This window comes from Amyelois transitella, chromosome 28, assembly GCF_032362555.1.
Source record: "Amyelois transitella isolate CPQ chromosome 28, ilAmyTran1.1, whole genome shotgun sequence".
Taxonomy (NCBI): domain Eukaryota; kingdom Metazoa; phylum Arthropoda; class Insecta; order Lepidoptera; family Pyralidae; genus Amyelois; species Amyelois transitella.
In genome coordinates, this window is record NC_083531.1 from 4,664,696 (window position 1) to 4,684,202 (window position 19,507).

General features: G+C 39.1%; 1 protein-coding gene across 1 annotated transcript in view; it reads left to right on the forward strand.

Moving 5' to 3' along the window:
- LOC106137549 (cytoplasmic aconitate hydratase) overlaps positions 1–18,291 on the forward strand; it is a 44,374-nt gene extending 26,083 nt beyond the window's left edge. Inside the window, exons 12-22 of the mRNA XM_060952244.1 lie at positions 3,709–3,871; positions 5,691–5,791; positions 6,664–6,783; positions 7,407–7,563; positions 8,902–9,008; positions 10,056–10,184; positions 11,424–11,560; positions 12,519–12,692; positions 13,900–13,996; positions 14,626–14,811; positions 16,515–18,291. Of these exons, the coding sequence (XP_060808227.1) occupies positions 3,709–3,871; positions 5,691–5,791; positions 6,664–6,783; positions 7,407–7,563; positions 8,902–9,008; positions 10,056–10,184; positions 11,424–11,560; positions 12,519–12,692; positions 13,900–13,996; positions 14,626–14,811; positions 16,515–16,625 (1,482 nt within the window). The 3' untranslated portion in view covers positions 16,626–18,291. The remainder of the gene's footprint in view (positions 1–3,708; positions 3,872–5,690; positions 5,792–6,663; positions 6,784–7,406; positions 7,564–8,901; positions 9,009–10,055; positions 10,185–11,423; positions 11,561–12,518; positions 12,693–13,899; positions 13,997–14,625; positions 14,812–16,514) is intronic.
- Positions 18,292–19,507: the final 1,216 nt, after the last annotated feature.

Sequence of the window (19,507 nt, forward strand, 5' to 3'; positions counted from 1 at the left end):
GTATTTTCTTGAAATTATGCTATTTTCTTGAAATCTTGCTGTGATGAAGGTATATCTTCAGCTACAGTCATCACGTACCCAGTGACAGAATATAAACATGTCTACTGAGTTAGAGTCGACTGCAACGGTCAGACACATTGTATTTTCTTGAAATTATGCTATTTTCTTGAAATCTTGCTGTGATGAAGGTATATCTTCAGCTACAGTCATCACGTACCCAGTGACAGAATATAAACATGTCCACTGAGTTAGAGGCGACTGCAACGGTCAGACACATTGTATTTTCTCTTATTTTCTTGAAATCTTGCTGTGATGAAGGTATATCTTCAGCTACAGTCATCACGCACCCAGTGACAGAATATAAACATGTCTACTGAGTTAGAGGCGACTGCAACGGTCAGACACATTGTATTTTCTCTTATTTTCTTGAAATCTTGCTGTGATGAAGGTATATCTTCAGCTACAGTCATCACGCACCCAGTGACAGAATATAAACATGTCTACTGAGTTAGAGGCGACTGCAACGGTCAGACACATTGTATTTTCTTGAAATCTTGCTGTGATGAAGGTATATCTTCAGCTACAGTCATCACGTACCCAGTGACAGAATATAAACATGTCTACTGAGTTAGAGGCGACTGTAACGGTCAGACACATTGTATTTTCTCTTATTTTCTTGAAATCTTGCTGTGATGAAGGTATATCTTAAGTATGCAGGGATCGTGGCAAGTGGAAAGAGGTAGTCTCTGCCTACCCCTCCGGGAAAGAGGCGTGAGTTTATGTATGTATGTATGTATGAAGGTATATCTTCAGCTACAGTCATCACGCACCCAGTGACAGAATATAAACATGTCTACTGAGTTAGAGGCGACTGCAACGGTCAGACACATTGTATTTTCTTGAAATCTTGCTATTTTCTTGAAATCTTGCTGTGATGAAGGTATATCTTCAGCTACAGTCATCACGTACCCAGTGACAGAATATAAACATGTCTACTGAGTTAGAGGCGACTGCAACGGTCAGACACATTGTATTTTCTTGAAATCTTGCTGTGATGAAGGTATATCTTCAGCTACAGTCATCACGTACCCAGTGACAGAATATAAACATGTCTACTGAGTTAGAGGCGACTGCAACGGTCAGACACATTGTATTTTCTTGAAATCTTGCTGTGATGAAGGTATATCTTCAGCTACAGTCATCACGTACCCAGTGACAGAATATAAACATGTCTACCGAGTTAGAGGCGACTGCAACGGTCAGACACATTGTATTTTCTTGAAATCTTGCTGTGATGAAGGTATATCTTCAGCTACAGTCATCACGTACCCAGTGACAGAATACAAACATGTCTACTGAGTTAGAGGCGACTGCAACGGTTAGACATATTTTGTAAAACTGAAATTCTTTCAATGTTAAATCTTATAATTTTTTAATTGAAGTCTAGTATGATATATATTATAGGTCATTTTAAGTGCTATACTTTAAGTATCACATTTATGTTTCCTGTCAGTTTATTTATTTAGTAAGTTTACATTACTTCAACTTTATTAAAATTTAATAATTTTGTAACAAACATAAAATTTTAAAACAACCGAATTGAGTGACAAAATTAGAGCACAAATTTATTTTTGACTTAATTTTAAATTATTATTTAGAAAGAATTATAACGCACTCACCTGAACCTTTCGAAGAAACATTGTAGCACAATATCAATAATTTAACACAACAAATAATATTTTTCACTGACATTTTAATAACACACGATTATACGCACCCAGGAATAATTTCGACAGCCGACTGACGAAATATGCAAACAAGCGACACATTTTTATACAAAATCATCAGTTAAATTATAATTTTCTAATGTGGTCATTACTAATGACAAGTTATTAAATAATGTGCATCAGAAATGAGATGCGTTATTATGCGATGATCGTCATAAGGACTTAATTAGTATGTTGTTAGCAATTTGTTTTTCAATTCGTGAGTAAACATATTTTTATGCGACTGTATTGGTTTTGGCATATTTTTAAGGGTAATGTGCCGTGTGGTTCCCGGCACCAATAGGAAAAAGAATAGGACCACTCCATCTCTTTCCCGTGGATGTCGTGAAAGGCGACTAAGGGATAGACTTATAAAGTTGGGATTCTTCCTTTAGGCGACAGGCTAGCAACCTGTCACAATTTGAATGTCAATTCTATCATTGAGCCATGAAGCTGTACGTGGCCTATCAGTCATTTTAAATATGTTGGCTCTGTCTACTCCGCAAAGGCTGTAGCTGTGACTATATGTATGTATGTTATGTGCCGTGTGGTTCCAGCCACTTTAAAATAGGACTTCTCCCATCTCTTTCCCGTGGATGTCGTAAGAGGAAATATAAATTGTCAAATTGATGGCTTTTCTATACTCATATTATAAAGCTGAAAAATTTGTTAGTTTGTTTGAACGCGCTAATCTCAGTTACTACTGGTTCGAATTGAAAAATTCTTTTTGTGTTAAATAGATAATTTATCGAGGAAGGCTATATAACATCACGCTGCAAATTTTAGGAGCGAAGAAGTAAAGGACAATGTGAAAAAAAAAAAGGGGACAATTATTCTTCCTTGAGAGCTTCAATGATGCCCAAAATAACTATTCTACGCGGACGAAGTCGCGGGCACAGCTTGTGTACTATAAAATCTTGTTTATTTCGGTCACCCAGGCGACCAAAGTGGAATAAACCCTAATGAGCATTAAAATTGTAAGCTCAGATATGTAGAACTAGTCCCAAGTTTATTAGCCTACCCCTTAGTCGCCTTTTACGACATCCATGGGAGAGATACGGAGTGGTCCTATTCTTTTTTCTATTGGTGCCGGGAACCACACGGTTTTTGCGTGAAAGAGTAACAAACATCCATACTGACATCCTGACTTACATACAAACTTTCGCATTTATAATATTAGCGTGACGGCCTCTGTGGCGCAGCGGTAGTGCGCTTGTCTGTGACACCGGAAGTCCCGGGTTCGAATCCCGGCCAGGGCGTGATGAAAAAAGAACTATTTCTGATTGGCCCGGGTCTTGGATGTTTATCTATATAAGTATTTATTATAAAATATGTTATCGTTGAGTTAGTATCTCGTAACACAAGTCTCGAACTTACTTCGAGGCTAACTCAATCTGTGTAATTTGTCCCGTATATATTTATATATACTTGGGATTCTTCTTTTAGGCGACAGGCTAGCAACCTGTCACTATTTGAATCTCAATTCTATCAGTAAGCCAAATAGATGAACGTGGCCTTATCACTCTTTTCAACAATGTAAACTCTGTCTACCCAGCAACGGATATAGACGTGATTCAATGTATGTATGTATGTACATACATACATTCAAATAGTGATAGTGATTCAATTAGTATTAGTATGTACTGATACTAATTGAATCACTATCACTATTTGAATGTATGTAGTACTAGAGGCCGCCCGCGACTTCGTCCGCATGGAAACCCTATCAATCCCGCGGGAACTCTGGGATAAAAAGTAGCCAATGTGTTATTCTGGGTCTTCAGCTACCTACATACCAAATTTCATGGTAATCGGTTCAGTAGTTTTTGCGTGAAAGAGTAACAAACATCCATACAAACTTTCGCCTTTATAATAGTAGTAGGATTAGTACATACTAATAACTCACCATATGTATGTATGTATGTATGTATTTTGTTCTCAGGTCGGTTTCAAAGGATACGGTCTATCACCAAAACAACTCGACGCGTCAGGCAGCTTCACGTTCAGTGACGGCAGGTCTTACACGATCACTCACGGCTCCGTCATCATAGCGGCGATCACTTCGTGCACCAACACTTCCAACCCCAGCGTCATGTTGGGAGCGGGTAATGCATACATACATATGGTGTATACAATACAAGTGCCGTGTGGTTCCCGGCATCAAAAACAGAAAGATATAGGACCACTCCATCTCTTTCTCATGGATGTCGCAAAAAGCGACTAAGGGATAGGCTTATAAAATTGCGAACCTTTTTTTAGGCGATGAGCTAGCAATCTGTCACTATTTGGATCTCAATTCCATCGTCAAGCCGAGCATCTGATCGTGGTCATTCAGTCTTTTCGGGACTGTTGGCTCTGTCTTCCCCGTAAGGGATATAGACGTGACTATATGTATGTATGTATATATATATATATGGTCACGTCTATATCCCATGCGGGGTAGACATAGCCAACAATACGTGCAGCGACGGCAGGTCTTACACGATCACTCACGGCTCCGTCATCATAGCGGCGATCACTTCGTGCACCAACACCTCCAACCCCAGCGTCATGTTGGGAGCGGGTAATATATACATACATTTGACGGCCTCTGTGGCGCAGCGGTAGTACGCTTGTCTGTGTCACCGGAGGTCCCGGGTGCGAATCCCGGTCAGGGCATGATGAGAAAAGAACTTTCTCTGATTGGCCTGGGTCTTGGATGTTTATCTATATAAGTATTTATTATAAAATAATGTATCGTTGAGTTAGTATCTCGTAACACAAGTCTCGAACTTACTCCGAGACTAACTCTATCTGTGTAATTTGTCCTGTATATACATATATATGGTCACGTCTATATCCCATGCGGGGTAGACAGAGCCAACAATACGTTCAGTGACGGCAGGTCTTACACGATCACTCACGGCTCAGTCATCATAGCGGCTATCACTTCGTGCACCAACACTTCCAACCCTAGCGTCATGTTGGGAGCGGGTAATGCATACATACATATACAAATACAAATCTCTTTATTGCGAAAACAGGTAGAAAAGATGATACAAACAGTTCGTGTCACTGTGATCTGTCTTCACAAGACGTACATACATATGGTCACGTCTATATCCCATGCGGGGTAGACAGAGCCAACAGTCTTGAAGACTAAATGGCCACGTTCAGCTGTTCGGCTTAATGATAGAATTGAGATTCAAATAGTGACAGGTTGTTAGCCCATCGCCTAAAGGAAGAATCCCAAGTTTATAAGCCTATCCCTTAGTCGCCTTTTACGAAATCCATGGGAAAGAGATGGAGTGGTCCTATTCTTTTTTGTACTGGTGCCGGGTACCACACGGCACATATACGTTTATGTATACTATATATAGCTATTATACCTACATACTGTCTCCCATTAGTGTGGGCAGGGACTATGGATTCAATATATCCTTTTCAATTTATATTAAGCTATTATAAATATACTTTATATAGCTATGAACTATATACGATGACATAGCCATTTATATATAATATGTATATAACTTTTGACCAATAGTTATATATTTAGAATTAACTTTAATTTAATTTTAATAAAAACAAGGAGAGTGTGGAGGGAAAGGTAGGAGTGGGAAGACCTAGACGAACGTATCTTGATCAAGTTAAGGACGTCCTGGTAAAGGGTCAGGTCAAAAGTACCCGAAACCGCCGAGCTTGCATGAAGAGAGTTATGAATGTGGATGAAGCGAAGGAAGTATGCAGAGATCGTGGCAAGTGGAAAGAGGTAGTCTCTGCCTACCCCTCCGGGAAAGAGGCGTGATTTTATGTATGTATGTATATTATATGTATACAGCTTTATACCACATATAGCTTTTGACCATTAGTTATATATTTAGAATTAACTTGAATTTAATTGATGTCTTATTCATCATCGCCATTTCAAATGTCCATCTCCAGGTCTCCTGGCGAAGAAAGCTGTGGAGAACGGCCTCAGCGTTCTGCCGTACATCAAGACATCGCTGTCGCCCGGTTCAGGGGTCGTCACATACTATTTGAGGGTAAATCACACTCATTTCCAACTTAATACATCTATACTACATACATACATACATATGATCACGTCTTTATCCCTTACGGGGTAGACAGAGCCAATAGTCTTGAAAAGATATTTAGGCGATGGGCTAGCAACCCGTCACTATTTGAATCTCAATTCTATCATTAAGCCAAACAGCTGAATGTGGCCAATCAGTCTTTTTGAGACTGTTGGCTCTGTCTGCCCCGCAAGGGATATAGACGTGACCATATGTATGTACATATGTATATGTATGTATACTAATATTATAAAGCTGAAGAGTTTGTTTGTTTGTTTGAACGCGCTAATCTCAGGAACTACTGGTTCGAATTGAAAAATTATTTTTTTGTTTAGTAGACTATTTATCGAGGAAGCCTTTAGGCTATTCATCATCACGCTGCAACTGTTAGGAGCGAAGAAATAATAGAAAATGTGAAAAAAAGGGGGAATATTATTCATCCTTGAGGGCTTCAATGATGCCCAAAATAACTATTCCACACGAACGAAGTTGCGGGCACAGCTAGTAAATTCATATAGTAAATAGGGGGACTTTATAATACGTATAGTCACGTCTATGTCCCTTGCGGGGTTGACAGAGCCAACAATCTTGAAAAGTCTGAATGGCCACATTCGGCTGTTTGGCTTAATGATAGCATTGAGATTAAAATAGTGACGGGTTGCTAGCCCATCGCCTAAAAGAAGAATCCCAAGTTTATAAGCCTATCCCTTAGTCGCCTTTTACGACATCCATGGGAACGAGATGGAGCGGTCCTATTCTTTTTTTTTTATTGGTGCCGGGAACCACACGGCAATAATAAATTTAATTAAATAAATAAATAAATGTTATTCCCCTTACAGGAATCCGGCGTGATACCGTATCTGGAGAAATTAGGTTTCGACATCGTAGGATACGGATGTATGACGTGCATCGGAAACTCTGGACCAATAGACGATAACATTGCAAACACTATTGAAAAGGTGAGTTTAATTTACATACATACATATATATGGTTGGCTCTGTCTACCCCGTAAGGGATAAAGACGTGAAGGTAAGTTTAGTTTAGAATTTTTATTATTATAAAACATAGTATCGTTGAGTTAGTATCTCGTAACACAAGTCTCGAACTTACTTCGAGGCTAACTTTATCTGTATTATTTGTCCCGTATATATATATATATTTATACATTCATACATACATATGGTCACGTTTATATCCCTTGCGGGGTAGACAGAGCCAACTGTCTTGAAAAGACTGATCTCGACAACTCTGTACTTGATCTTGATACTAGAAAAATATATTTATTTTTCAGACATTTATGTTTAGTTTTAAATTCTTTTTGTAGTATTGGTCTTTAATAAAGCGTGTGACGTAGTTTTTGAGGGTTTTTTAAATGTGAAAATGATGACGTTTAATTTAAATAAAAATAGGCTCAAACGGCTCATAAGCATGGGTATTGTCTATGTTTAAAAGGATGCAGTTGTTTTAAAGTCACCCTGTATACATAAGTAGTATTTATTCTACTTTCATTTCTACGAATTTTATCATAACAAAACATCCGTTCGCTTGTATGTTTGTTTGTTTATTTTCTTTAATCACCAGAACGAGCTGGTCTGCTGCGGCGTGCTCTCCGGCAACAGGAACTTCGAGGGGCGCATCCACCCCAACACGCGCGCCAACTACCTCGCCTCGCCGCTGCTGGTCATCGCGTACGCGCTGGCGGGCACTGTCCACATCGACCTGGAGACTCAGCCGTTGGGTAATGTATCTCTCTCTTTATCTATCTCACTCACTATCTTTCTCACTCTATCTCACGCTCTATCTCTCTCATTTTCTATCTCTCTCACTCACTATCTCTCTGACTCTCTATCTCTCTCTCTCGCTCATTCTCTATCTCTCTCTCTCACTATCTATCTCTCTCTCACTCTATCTCTCTCATTTTCTATCTCTCTCACTCACTATCTCTCTGACTCTCTATCTCTCTCTCTCGCTCATTCTCTATCTCTCTCTCTCACTATCTATCTCTCTCTCACTCTATCTCTCTCATTTTCTATCTCTCTCACTCACTATCTCTCTGACTCTCTATCTCTCTCTCTCGCTCATTCTCTATCTCTCTCTCTCACTATCTATCTCTCTCTCACTCTATCTCTCTCATTTTCTATCTCTCTCTCATTTTCTATCTCTCTCTCACTCACTACTTCTATCTCTCCCTCACTCACTACTTCTATCTCTCCCTCACTCGCTCTCTGTCTCTCTCTCACTCTCTATCTCCCTCTCACTCTCTATCTCCCTCTCACTCTCTATCTCCCTCTCACTCTCTCTATCTCACTCTCTATCTCCCTCTCACTCTCTCTATCTCACTCTCTATCTCTCTCACTCTCTCTATCTCTCTCACTCTCTCTATCTCACTCTCTATCTCTCTCACTCTCTCTATCTCTCTCACTCTCTGTGCTGAGTATCGATAGTTGACCTTGAAAGATTTCGATGGTTTTTACTGTCGATAGTTACAAGATTGACTTGAATACTCATCCATTGGGTAACATCTCCCTCACTCTATCCCTCCCCCTCTCTCTGAAAGACCACGTTCAGCTGTTTGGCTTAATGATAGAATTGAGATTCAATTGTGACAGGTTGCTAGCCCATCGCCTTAAAGAGGAATCCCGAGTAGCTATATAAGCCTATACCTTAGTCGTCTTTACCACATCCATGGGAAAAAGACGGAATGCTCCTATGCTTTTTCTATTGGTACCGGGAACCACACGGGAAACTCTTTATTAATAAAATAAATAAATAAATATATACGGGACAAATTACACAGATTGAGTTAGCCTCGAAGTAAGTTCGAAGTACATACATACATAAAATCACGCCTCTTTCCCGGAGGGGTAGGCAGAGACTACATCTTTCCACTTGCCACGATCTCTGCATACTTCCTTCGCTTCATCCACATTCATAACTCTCTTCATACAAGCTCGGCGGTTTCGGGTACTTTTGACCTGACCCTTTACCAGGACGTCCTTAATTTGATCAAGATACGTTCGTCTAGGTCTAAGTAAGTTCGAAGTAATAGTATGGATTATTCATTTCTCTTTAACAGGTACACGTCCCGATGGCTCCTTAGTCTTCCTTCGGGACATCTGGCCGACGCGAGCTGAAATACAAGAGGTCGAGAACAAGCATGTAATACCCGGCATGTTCAAGGAGGTAATATAGTCATGTAATTTTGGTACCGGTAACATTTTGAACCGATTTTTTTATTGACGAATTAATTTGCTTTTTTTTTAACTGTACGTCAGTAGTGGCATGTTTAAGAAGGTAATTTCATTGTGTATTTTGGTACTGGTAACATTTTAAACCGTCAAAAAGTGCCTTATCGACGACCGTAAGGGAGTTACTTACCTGTTTCGCAAACAATTCCTACAGAAAATAAGATAAGTCATACCTGGCATGTTTAAGGAGGTAATATTGTCATGTAATTTTAGTACCGGTAACATTTTGAACCGACAATGTTTTATCGACGAATGAATCATCTCTTTTTACTGTACGTCAGCCTGGCATGTTCACATAGGCAATATAGTCAGTCAGTACTTTTAGTACCGGTAACATATTGAACCGCCAATGCCTTATCGATGACCGCAAATGACTTACCTACACCTTACACGTAGCTTTCGGTTTGAATCCCGGTCAGGGCATGACGAGAAAAGAACTTTCTCTGATCGGCTTGGCTCTTGAATGTTTATCTATTCCTACTACTATTATAAAGGCGAAAGTTTGTATGAATGTTTGTTACTCTTTCACGCAAAAACTACTGAACCGATTACCATGAAATTTGGTATGTAGGTAGCTGAAGACCCAGAATAACACATAGGCTACTTTTTATCCCAGAGTTCCCGCGGGATTGATAGGGTCTCCATGCGGACGAAGTCGCGGGCGGCCTCTAGTTTATTATAAATTTATAGTATCGTTGAGTTGGTATCTCGGAACACAAGTCTCGAACTTACTTCGACGCTAACTCAATCAGTGTAATCTGTCCCGTATATATCACTACATAGTATAAAACAAAGTCGCTATTTTAGTCTGTTTGTCTGTATGCTTAAATCTTTAAAATTACGCAACGGATTTTGATGCGGTTTTTTGTAACAGGTAGAGTGATTGAAGAGGAAGGTTTTTATGTATATTTTTTTCCGAATTTTGCACCCGTGCGAAGCCGGGGCGGGTCGCTACTTTATTATATAATTTGTCTCTCAACAGGTATACGGTAAAATCGAGCTGGGATCTCCCTCGTGGCAGGCTCTGTCTGTCCCGCAAGGCAAGCTTTACGGCTGGGACCCAAATTCTACTTACATCAAGAGGCCACCTTTCTTCGACGGTATGACTAAGGTAAATATTATTTAATTCAGTTTAACCTGTATTGATATAGATAGATAAATAGATAAAACTCTTTATTGCATATCTTTTGGACATTCTACATACATATAATAGATAGATAAAACTCTTTATTGCACCAAAAGAGTAAAACATACAAAACAACACAAAGCAGATATAGATGGTACAAAGGCGGACTTATCGCTAAAGCAATCTCTTCCAGTCAACCTTTGGGTGGAAGGAAATCAAACAGGAGATTGGCGTTGGCGCAGAGTTTATATATTGGTATATCATCATATATCATGATTAAATTAAGGACGTCCTGGCGAAGTGGTGTAGTGCAGCACTGCAGTGTAGTTTGTTCCGCCGCTTCTTCTACACATGCGCTTTGGAAGCGGGCAGTAGTTATAATTAGATTTAAGTGATGTGACGTCAATAAGTGATACCTTGTATCCGATTTTGAAAATAAATCTATTCTATTCTAAAGGGCCAGGTCGAGAGTGCCCGAAACCGCTGAGCTTGCATGAAGAGAGTTATGAATGTGGATGAAGCGAAAGTAGTACGCAGAGATAATGGCAAGTGGAAAGACGTAATCTCTGCCTACACAGTAGTCAGAGATTACTTCGAGAGAGACGTGCCGTGTGGTTCCCGGCACCAATATAAAAAAAGAATGGGACCACTCCATCTCTTTCCCATGGACGTCGTAAAAGGCGACCAAGGGATAGGCTTACCAACTTGGGATTCTTTTTTAGGCGATGGGCTAGCAACCTGTCACTATTTGAATCTCAATTCTATCACTAAGCCAAATAGCTGAACGTGGCCTATCAGTCTTTTCAAGACTGTTGGTTCTGTCCACCTCGCAAGTGATATAGACGTGATCATATGAATGTATGTATGTAAATTTCAACGAATCTTATTCTACGACAGTACACTCAGTAAACCGGCTTTACATACATACATACATACATAAAATCACGCCTCTCTCCCGGAGGGATAGGCAGAGACTACCTCTCTCCACTTGCCACGATCTCTGCACACTTCCTTTGCTTCATCCACATTCATAACTCTCTTCATGCAAGCTCGGCGGTTTCGGGCACTCTCGGCCTGACCCTTTACCAGGACGTCCTTAATCTGATCAAGACACGATCGTCTAGGTCTTCCCACTCCGACCTTTCCCTCCACACTCTCCTAACGATCTGCTGAAAATGTTTTGACCTTTACACACAACTGATTTCTTTTATTTGTTTTAACCAGGAATTACCAGCTATCAAGAGTGTGAGGAACGCCCGCTGTCTGCTGCTGCTGGCTGACTCGGTGACCACTGACCACATCTCGCCGGCCGGCTCCATCGCCAGGAACTCGCCCGCCGCCAGATATCTGTCCGCTAGGGGGTAACATACATACATACATATGATAGACTAGAAGCCTGTCAATCCCGATGAAAGTTCCGGAGAAAAGGTGGCCTATATATATATATATTTATATAGCGCCATCTGTGCGCCGTTAGTTGAACTACTTAGTATACCTCGTAACGACAACGATTGAAGTCACCGCGATATATCCATCAGGAGACCGGCTCCATCGCCAGGAACTCGCCGGCCTCCAGATATCTCTCCGCTAGGGGGTAACATACATACATATATATGATAGATTAGAAGCCTGTCAATCCCGCGGGAAGTCCCGTATAAAAAGTAGCCTATATATATATACATATAACGCCATCTGTGCGACGTTAGTTGAACTACCTAGTATACCTATCAGGCTAGTTATCGACTTAATATAGCCCATGTTAACATCGTAACGGCAACGATTGATATATCCATCCGAAAGCCGGCTCCATCGCCAGGAACTCGCCCGCCGCCAGATACCTGTCCGCTAGGGGGTAACATGCATACATACATATATATAGACTATAGACCGTCCGCGACTTCGTCCGCATGGGATAGTAATTTCTGTCAGAGGTTGACTGGTACATAGCATTAAGTGCCCCAATTCTGCTGATATGGATTCGTTTTGGCCAGTAGACCCACAGCTCTCTTTGCCCCATAATAGCGGCAGGAATAAATAAAATAAAGAGATTGCAAAAATACGGTCTTTATTTTCCGCTGACAGAACGAGACACCAATAAAACACTATTCAAAAATAATGACATTAAAAATAAAGAAATATTCTAAAACCCAACCTTTTTGGTCATCCACAACAGTACTATACATTTGTATTTTGTGCAATAAAATTTAAATAAATAAATAAACATTTACGCCGTCAAAATGTAATTCTTTACCGACTATATCATATCTAGTCAGTAAAGAGTTACCAATAAACCATTCATCTCACTCTCCCCCCTTACAGTCTGACCCCGCGCGAGTTCAACTCCTACGGCGCCCGTCGCGGCAACGACGCGATCATGTCGCGCGGCACGTTCGCCAACATCCGGCTCGTCAACAAGCTGTCGCCCACCACCGGGCCGCGCACCACGCACTTCCCCAGCCAGGAGGTCATGGACATCTTCGATGCTGCTGAGAGGTGAGGGAGAATTGGCACAATTACACTGTTGACAATGTTTTGTAGAGTGTTTTTTTGAAGAGACTCAAAATGTGACACAAAGGAGACAAATTGTGACACACGAGACTCAAAATGTGACACAAAGGAGACAAATTGTGACACAGACGAGACTTAATGTGACAGACGAGACTCTTAATATGACAGACGAGACTCTTAATGTGACAGACGAGACTCTTAATGTGACAGACGAGACTCTTAATGTGACAGACGACACTCTTAATGTGACAGACGAGACTCTTAATGTGACAGACGAGACTCTTAATGTGACAGACGAGACTCTTAATGTGACAGACGAGACTCTAAAAGTGTCACTCAGACGAGGCTCAAATGTGAAATTACTTCAATCGTAACTGAGACGAGAACACAAAAAGTCCGCGATATCTCCAAGTGAGATAACGCGATCATGTCGCGCGGCACGTTCGCCAACATCCGGCTCGTCAACAAGCTGTCGCCCACCACCGGGCCGCGCACCGCGCACTTCCCCAGCCAGGAGGTCATGGACATATTCGATGCTGCTGAGAGGTGAGAGAATTGGCACAATTACACTGTTGACACTTAGAAGAGACTCAAAATGTGACAAAAAGGAGACAAATTGTGACGCAGATGAGACTCTTTAATGTGACAGACGAGACTCTTAATGTGACAGACGAGACTCTAAAAGTGTTACTCAGACGAGGCTCAAATGTAAAATGACTTATCGTAACTGAGACGAGAACTCAAAAAGTCCGTGATATCTCCAAGTGAGCTATCCCCCACCACCGGGCCGCGCACCACGTACTTCCCCAGCCAGGAGGTCAGAGAATTGGCAGAATTACACTGTTGACACTGTTTTGTACATAGATGAGGGTCATAGGGAGTCGCTTTGTGGAAAACGTTGATAGATAATGTCATGGACATAAAAAAGATCATTAGTGACTCAAGCGAGACTCTAAAGTGTGACACAGACGACACTCAAAATGACACTTAGAAGAGAGACTCAAAATTTGACACAAAGGAGACAAATTTTGACTTTATGTATGTATGTACAGACATCTGTCAGTTGCTATTATGGATATATAATACATACATGTATATATGTATACTAAGTACTACTTTCTTGTTACTACGTAAATTTCTATGCAATAAAGATAATACAAACATACAAACAGACAAACATTATTTGTTACAGATATGCGCAAGAGCAAGTGCCTCTGATTGCTATAGTTGGTAAGGATTACGGGTCCGGTTCGAGTAGAGATTGGGCTGCCAAGGGACCTTACTTATTGGTGAGATATACTATGTTTTTATGTGTATACTAGCTGTCACGCTTAACGTTGTTTTGCCGTATAAATATTTTTTTTAGTCATTTCTAGTTTATAAAAAATGTTAAGTGTGGACAACCCTTATCACTGAGGGGTATGAAAAATACATGTCGGCCGATTCAATTTCAATTTCAAATTCTTTATTGAATATCATAAAGTTTCTTTAATTATCAAGATTCTCAGAATTTTCCCCGCTATTAACTGTTGTTATTTTCCCCGTTATTAACTGTTGTCATTTTCCCCGTTATTACTGTTGTCATTTTCCCCGTTATTAACTCTGTAATTTTTCCCCCGCTATTAACTCTGTAATTTTCCCCCCGCTATTAACTCTGTAATTTTCCCCCCGCTATTAACTCTGTAATTTTCCCCCGCTATTAACTCTGTAATTTTCCCCCGCTATTAACTCTGTAATTTTTTCCACGTTACTAACTGTCTTATATTTCCCCGCTATTAACTCTGTTATTTTCCCCCGCTATTAACTCTGTTATTTTCCCCGCTATTAACTCTGTAATTTCCCCCCCCCCCCCCCCCCCCCGCTATTAACTCTGTTATTTTTCCCCCCGCTATTAACTCTTTAAATTTTCCCCCCGCAGGGCATTCGAGCGGTAATAGCCGAATCATTCGAACGCATCCACCGTTCGAACCTGGTCGGTATGGGGATCATTCCGCTGCAGTTTGTCGACGGACAGAACGCGGAGAGTTTGGGGTTAACTGGCTCTGAACAGTATACAATACACGTGCCTAACGATATAGTCCCTGGACAGATTCTGGAGGTCCAGGTGAGTAGCTGTTGCCATCCATTCAAATTCAAAATTCAAAATTTTTATTAATTATCCTAACAGTTATCAAAACAGTTAATCAGCTGCATGTACCTATGTACACAAAATAAAAAAAAAATCAATTTTTTTATTAATTACTATAGGATACTATATATCGCTTAATAATTGTCAAAACGTATGGTTTGCTAACATTGGTTGACGTCAAATAAATTACTTAAAACTGAGTTTACTGCCGCTTCCAAGGCGTCGGGGCAGAAGAAGCGGTAACAAACTGCACTGCAGCGTTTTCTTCAACAACGTCAACTTCACAATATCAATTAAACTTAGAATAGAATGTGAACGAGAGAATACATTGTGTATTTCCATTATCCGTGTGGTTTTCGACACTTTTGTATATTATCCATTAGAATAGAATAGATTTCCGTGTAGTTTTCGACACTTTAGGACCGTATCTTTCCTATGGATGTCGTAAAAGGCGACTAAGGTAAAGGGTTATAAACTTGGGACTCTTAGGCGATGGGCTAGCAACATGTCACTATTTGAATGGAATAGAATTATTTTCAAAATTGGATACAAGGTATCGCTCATTGACGTCGCATCACTAAAATCTAATTATAACTACTACCGCTTCCGAAGCGCTTGTTGTAGAAGAAGCGGCGGAACAAACTACACTGCAGCGTTCACCCGGACATCAATTTACAAATATGGATCTCTTAAATCGAAATAGTCCGTGTGGTACCCGAAACTTTAGTATAGGACCGTATCTTTCCCATGGATGTTGTAAAAGGCGACTAAGGTAAATGCTTATAAACTTGGGACTCTTCTTGTAGGCGATGAACTAGCGAACTGTCACTATTTGAATCTCAGTTCTATCATCAAGCCAAAAAGTTGAACATGGCCTATCACTCTTTTCAAAACTATTAGCTCTGTCTACCCCGCAAGGGATATGGACGTGACTGTATGTATGTACTACTACACTATTTGAATCTCAGCTCCGTCGCTAAGCCATACAGCTGAAGGTGGCCTTTCGGTGTCATCGGTTAGCAATGAAAGTAATGTAGGTACATTAAGACTTGCTTTGACCGTTCGAAAACAGACACTCGTCAACAATGTAAAAAAAATAATAGGACCACTCCATCTCTTTCCAATGGATGTCGTTTTAGGCGACTAAAGGATAGGCTTATAAACTTGGGATTCTTCTTGTAGGCGATAAGCTAGCAAACTGTCACTTATTGGTTGCTCGCCCGTCGCCTAAAATAAGAATCCCAAGCTTACAAGCCTACCCCTTAGGTCGCCTCTTACGACATCCATGGCAGAGACATGAAGTGATTCTATTCTTGTTTCTATTGGTTCCGGGTAGACAGAGCCAACAGTCTTGAAAACACTGATAGGCCACGTTCAGCTGTTTGGCTTAATGATAGAATTGAGATTCAAATAGTAACGTAATTATATGTATGTATGTATGTATGTGGGAGAAGTTTTGTTTTTTTATTTTTATTTTAATCCTTTTTTTTTGTTAGCTGACCTCTTTCTTATTTTTACGTTAGTAACATTAAGACATAGAATAGAGAGTCTGTGGTACGATGTAAGACGTTATAAGATGTGTTTTTAAGAAGTCCAATAAAATAAGAAGATTTACGATATAATTCCGCACTGTTTTACTATCATTCCCACATGTATGTTATTTTTAAATTCTATTACAGGTGGACACAGGCCTAACATTTCAAGTGAAGGCACGCTTCGACACCGAAGTAGACTTGACCTACTTCAGAAACGGCGGTATTCTCAATTACATGATCAGAAAGATGTTGTAATGTACCTCTTAATATTACTCTTCTAGGGAATCGGAACTAATTGATAGGTTATCAATGTTAGTATGTATAATGATTAAGTAATTCTAGCGTTAAGTTCGCCAATTGTGCTATACATTTGTATTTTGTGCGTTAGTTGAAATAAATAAATAAATATAAAAAAACCCGAAACCGCCGAGCTTGCATGAAGAGAGTTATAAATGTGGATGAAGCGAAGGTTGTATGCAGAGATCGTGGCAAGTGGAAAGAGGTAGTCTCTGCCTACCCCTCCGGGAAAGAGGCGTGATTTTAAGTATGAATGTATAAAAAAATCATATACCACCACGTTAATAATGTGTGTAATATATATATATATGTAAATATCATTGGATAAATGTTATTTATATACATTTTACACACACATCACGTCTCTATCCTTTACGTGGTAGACAGAGCTAATTGTACCAAAATTCGAAGACAATATTCAGCTTAATGTTCACTTGTTTTTTTTTTATACCTAGTAAGAATCGACTGTAGTTATATTTTGTAATTTTTATAGCAATATTTTCTTTTATTATTGGTGTATTATGTTAAGGATATTTTTTTTATAAATTAATTAGGTTGTGTTAAGACTAAAGGGTATAAAGCAATTATTTTATATGGCATTTAAATTAACTGATATATTTTGATACTTAGTATCGTCCGCGTGAAATCTATACTAATATTATAAAGCTGAAGAGTTTGTTTGTTTGTTTGAACGCGCTAATATCAGGAACAACTGGTTCGCTTTGAAAAATTTTGCGTTGAATAGACCATTTTTCGAGAAAGGCTTCGGGCTATATAACATCACGCTGCAACTATAAGGAGCAAAGAAATAATGGAATATGTGAAGAAAACGGGGAAAATTATTCATCTTTTTTTATTATTCATTCTTGAGGTCTTCAATGATGCCCAAAATAACTATTCCACGCGGACGCAGTCGCGGGCACAGCTAGTGTATCATATGTCCTCCGTACTTCACACTAAATGAAGGCGAAATTTCATTCAGATCGGTTCAGTTATTTATAAACAAATACTATCATATGATAATGGATGAATTGACACTTCTCTACTCCTCACGGGGTAGAAGGCGTCTCAAATTGATGGTCACAAAGTATATATTTTTTTCTCACAATAGCGTTATTTGGTTTTAAATTTTTACATTTTATCAGTGTTGGTACCAGCGTAAGAACGGCATGTAAATGCATGTTAATGGATGTGGCATGATGTATTAGATTGGAGAGTTTACAAACATACAGAACTAGAAATTATTATAACTCCTAGAACGAATTATATGGATGTTTACAAACTATTTTAATTAAAAAATATTGGTTACATTTTTTTTTTCAATTGTATATCCCTAGCGGGGTAGACAGAGCCAACAGTCTTGAAAAGATTGAAAGGCCACTTTCAGCTTAATTAACTTTAAAAAAATCTTTTATGATTTGTATTTTATAAATTTATTATATTACATACATATAATAAATTTATAAAAAGAAATATCGTCAAAATAGTTTTCCCGCCACAGATATAAAAAAATATCTATGCTTTAGTTTTTATAGCGTTTTATTTTTAAATTTAAAATGGTGGATGTAAGTGTAATATTTGCTTTAATATTGGAATGGTATGGAATAAATATTTTGTTATATTATTACTGTCTTTTATTTCATCAAAATGTTTATTTATTTATGAATAGAATAGAAAAGATTTATTTTCAAAATTGGATACAAGGTATCACTTATTGACGTCACATCACTTAAATCTAATTATAACTACTACCGCTTCCAAAGCGCATGTGTAAAAAGAAGCGGCGGAACAAACTACACTGCAGCATTTTCATCGGACGTCAATATACAAATATAGATCTCTTAAATCTAAATCATGGACGAATGCACATTGTCTACATTAAAAAACATGAATGAATGTAGAACTAGTTATTTCAATACGAACATTTATTGTTTTTATGTTCATAGATATTAGATAAAACTCTTTATTGCACCATAAGAGTGAAACATACAAAACAGACAGAGATGGTACGAAGGCGGACTTATCGCTAATGCAATCTCTTCCAGTCAACCTTTGGGTGGAAGAATACCAAATAGTACATCAAGAAAAATAAGAATGAAACTTAAAATAAAGAGAAATTCAGTACAAGGGCACTACTTATTTCTAGAGAAATTTCTTCCAGCAGGCTCACGATAGGAAAGGTTTGTTAATAAGATGTAAAAGCTAAGATTTTATAAAGCATTTTACGTACATACATATAGTCACGTCTTTATCCCTTGCGGGGTAGGCAGAGCTAATAGTCTTGAAAAGACTGATAGGCCATGTTCAACCTTTTGGCTTGATGATAGAATTAAGTTTGAATTAGTGACAGGTTCTCAAGTTAATAAATAAGTTACTAACTATTGCGCGGTGTTTCGAGCACGTGGGAATTTCAAGAAAATGTTACTTATTCTTGAATGTTTCGTCTGTCTCTGTGCCAAATATCATTAAAATCGTTTCAGTACTTTTAAAAACATTAAAACATATTTCCAATTGAGAATAGTTTTCGCGTGATGTGCGCCGTGTGGTTCCCGCCACCAATAGAAAAAAGCATTGTACCACTCTATCTCTTTCACATGGATGTCGTAGAAGGCGACTAAGGGATAGACTTATAAACTTGGAATTCTTCTTGGGCTACCAACTTGTCTCTATTTAAATCTCAATCGTATCATTAAGTCGAACAGCTGAACGTGGCCTATCGGTGTTCTCGAGACCGTTGGCTCTGTCTTCCCCACAAGGGGTATGGACGTGATCATATGTATGTATGTATCTTTAGATCCCCATATTAATGTAAGTATGCCAATATCTAGGTATCAAACACC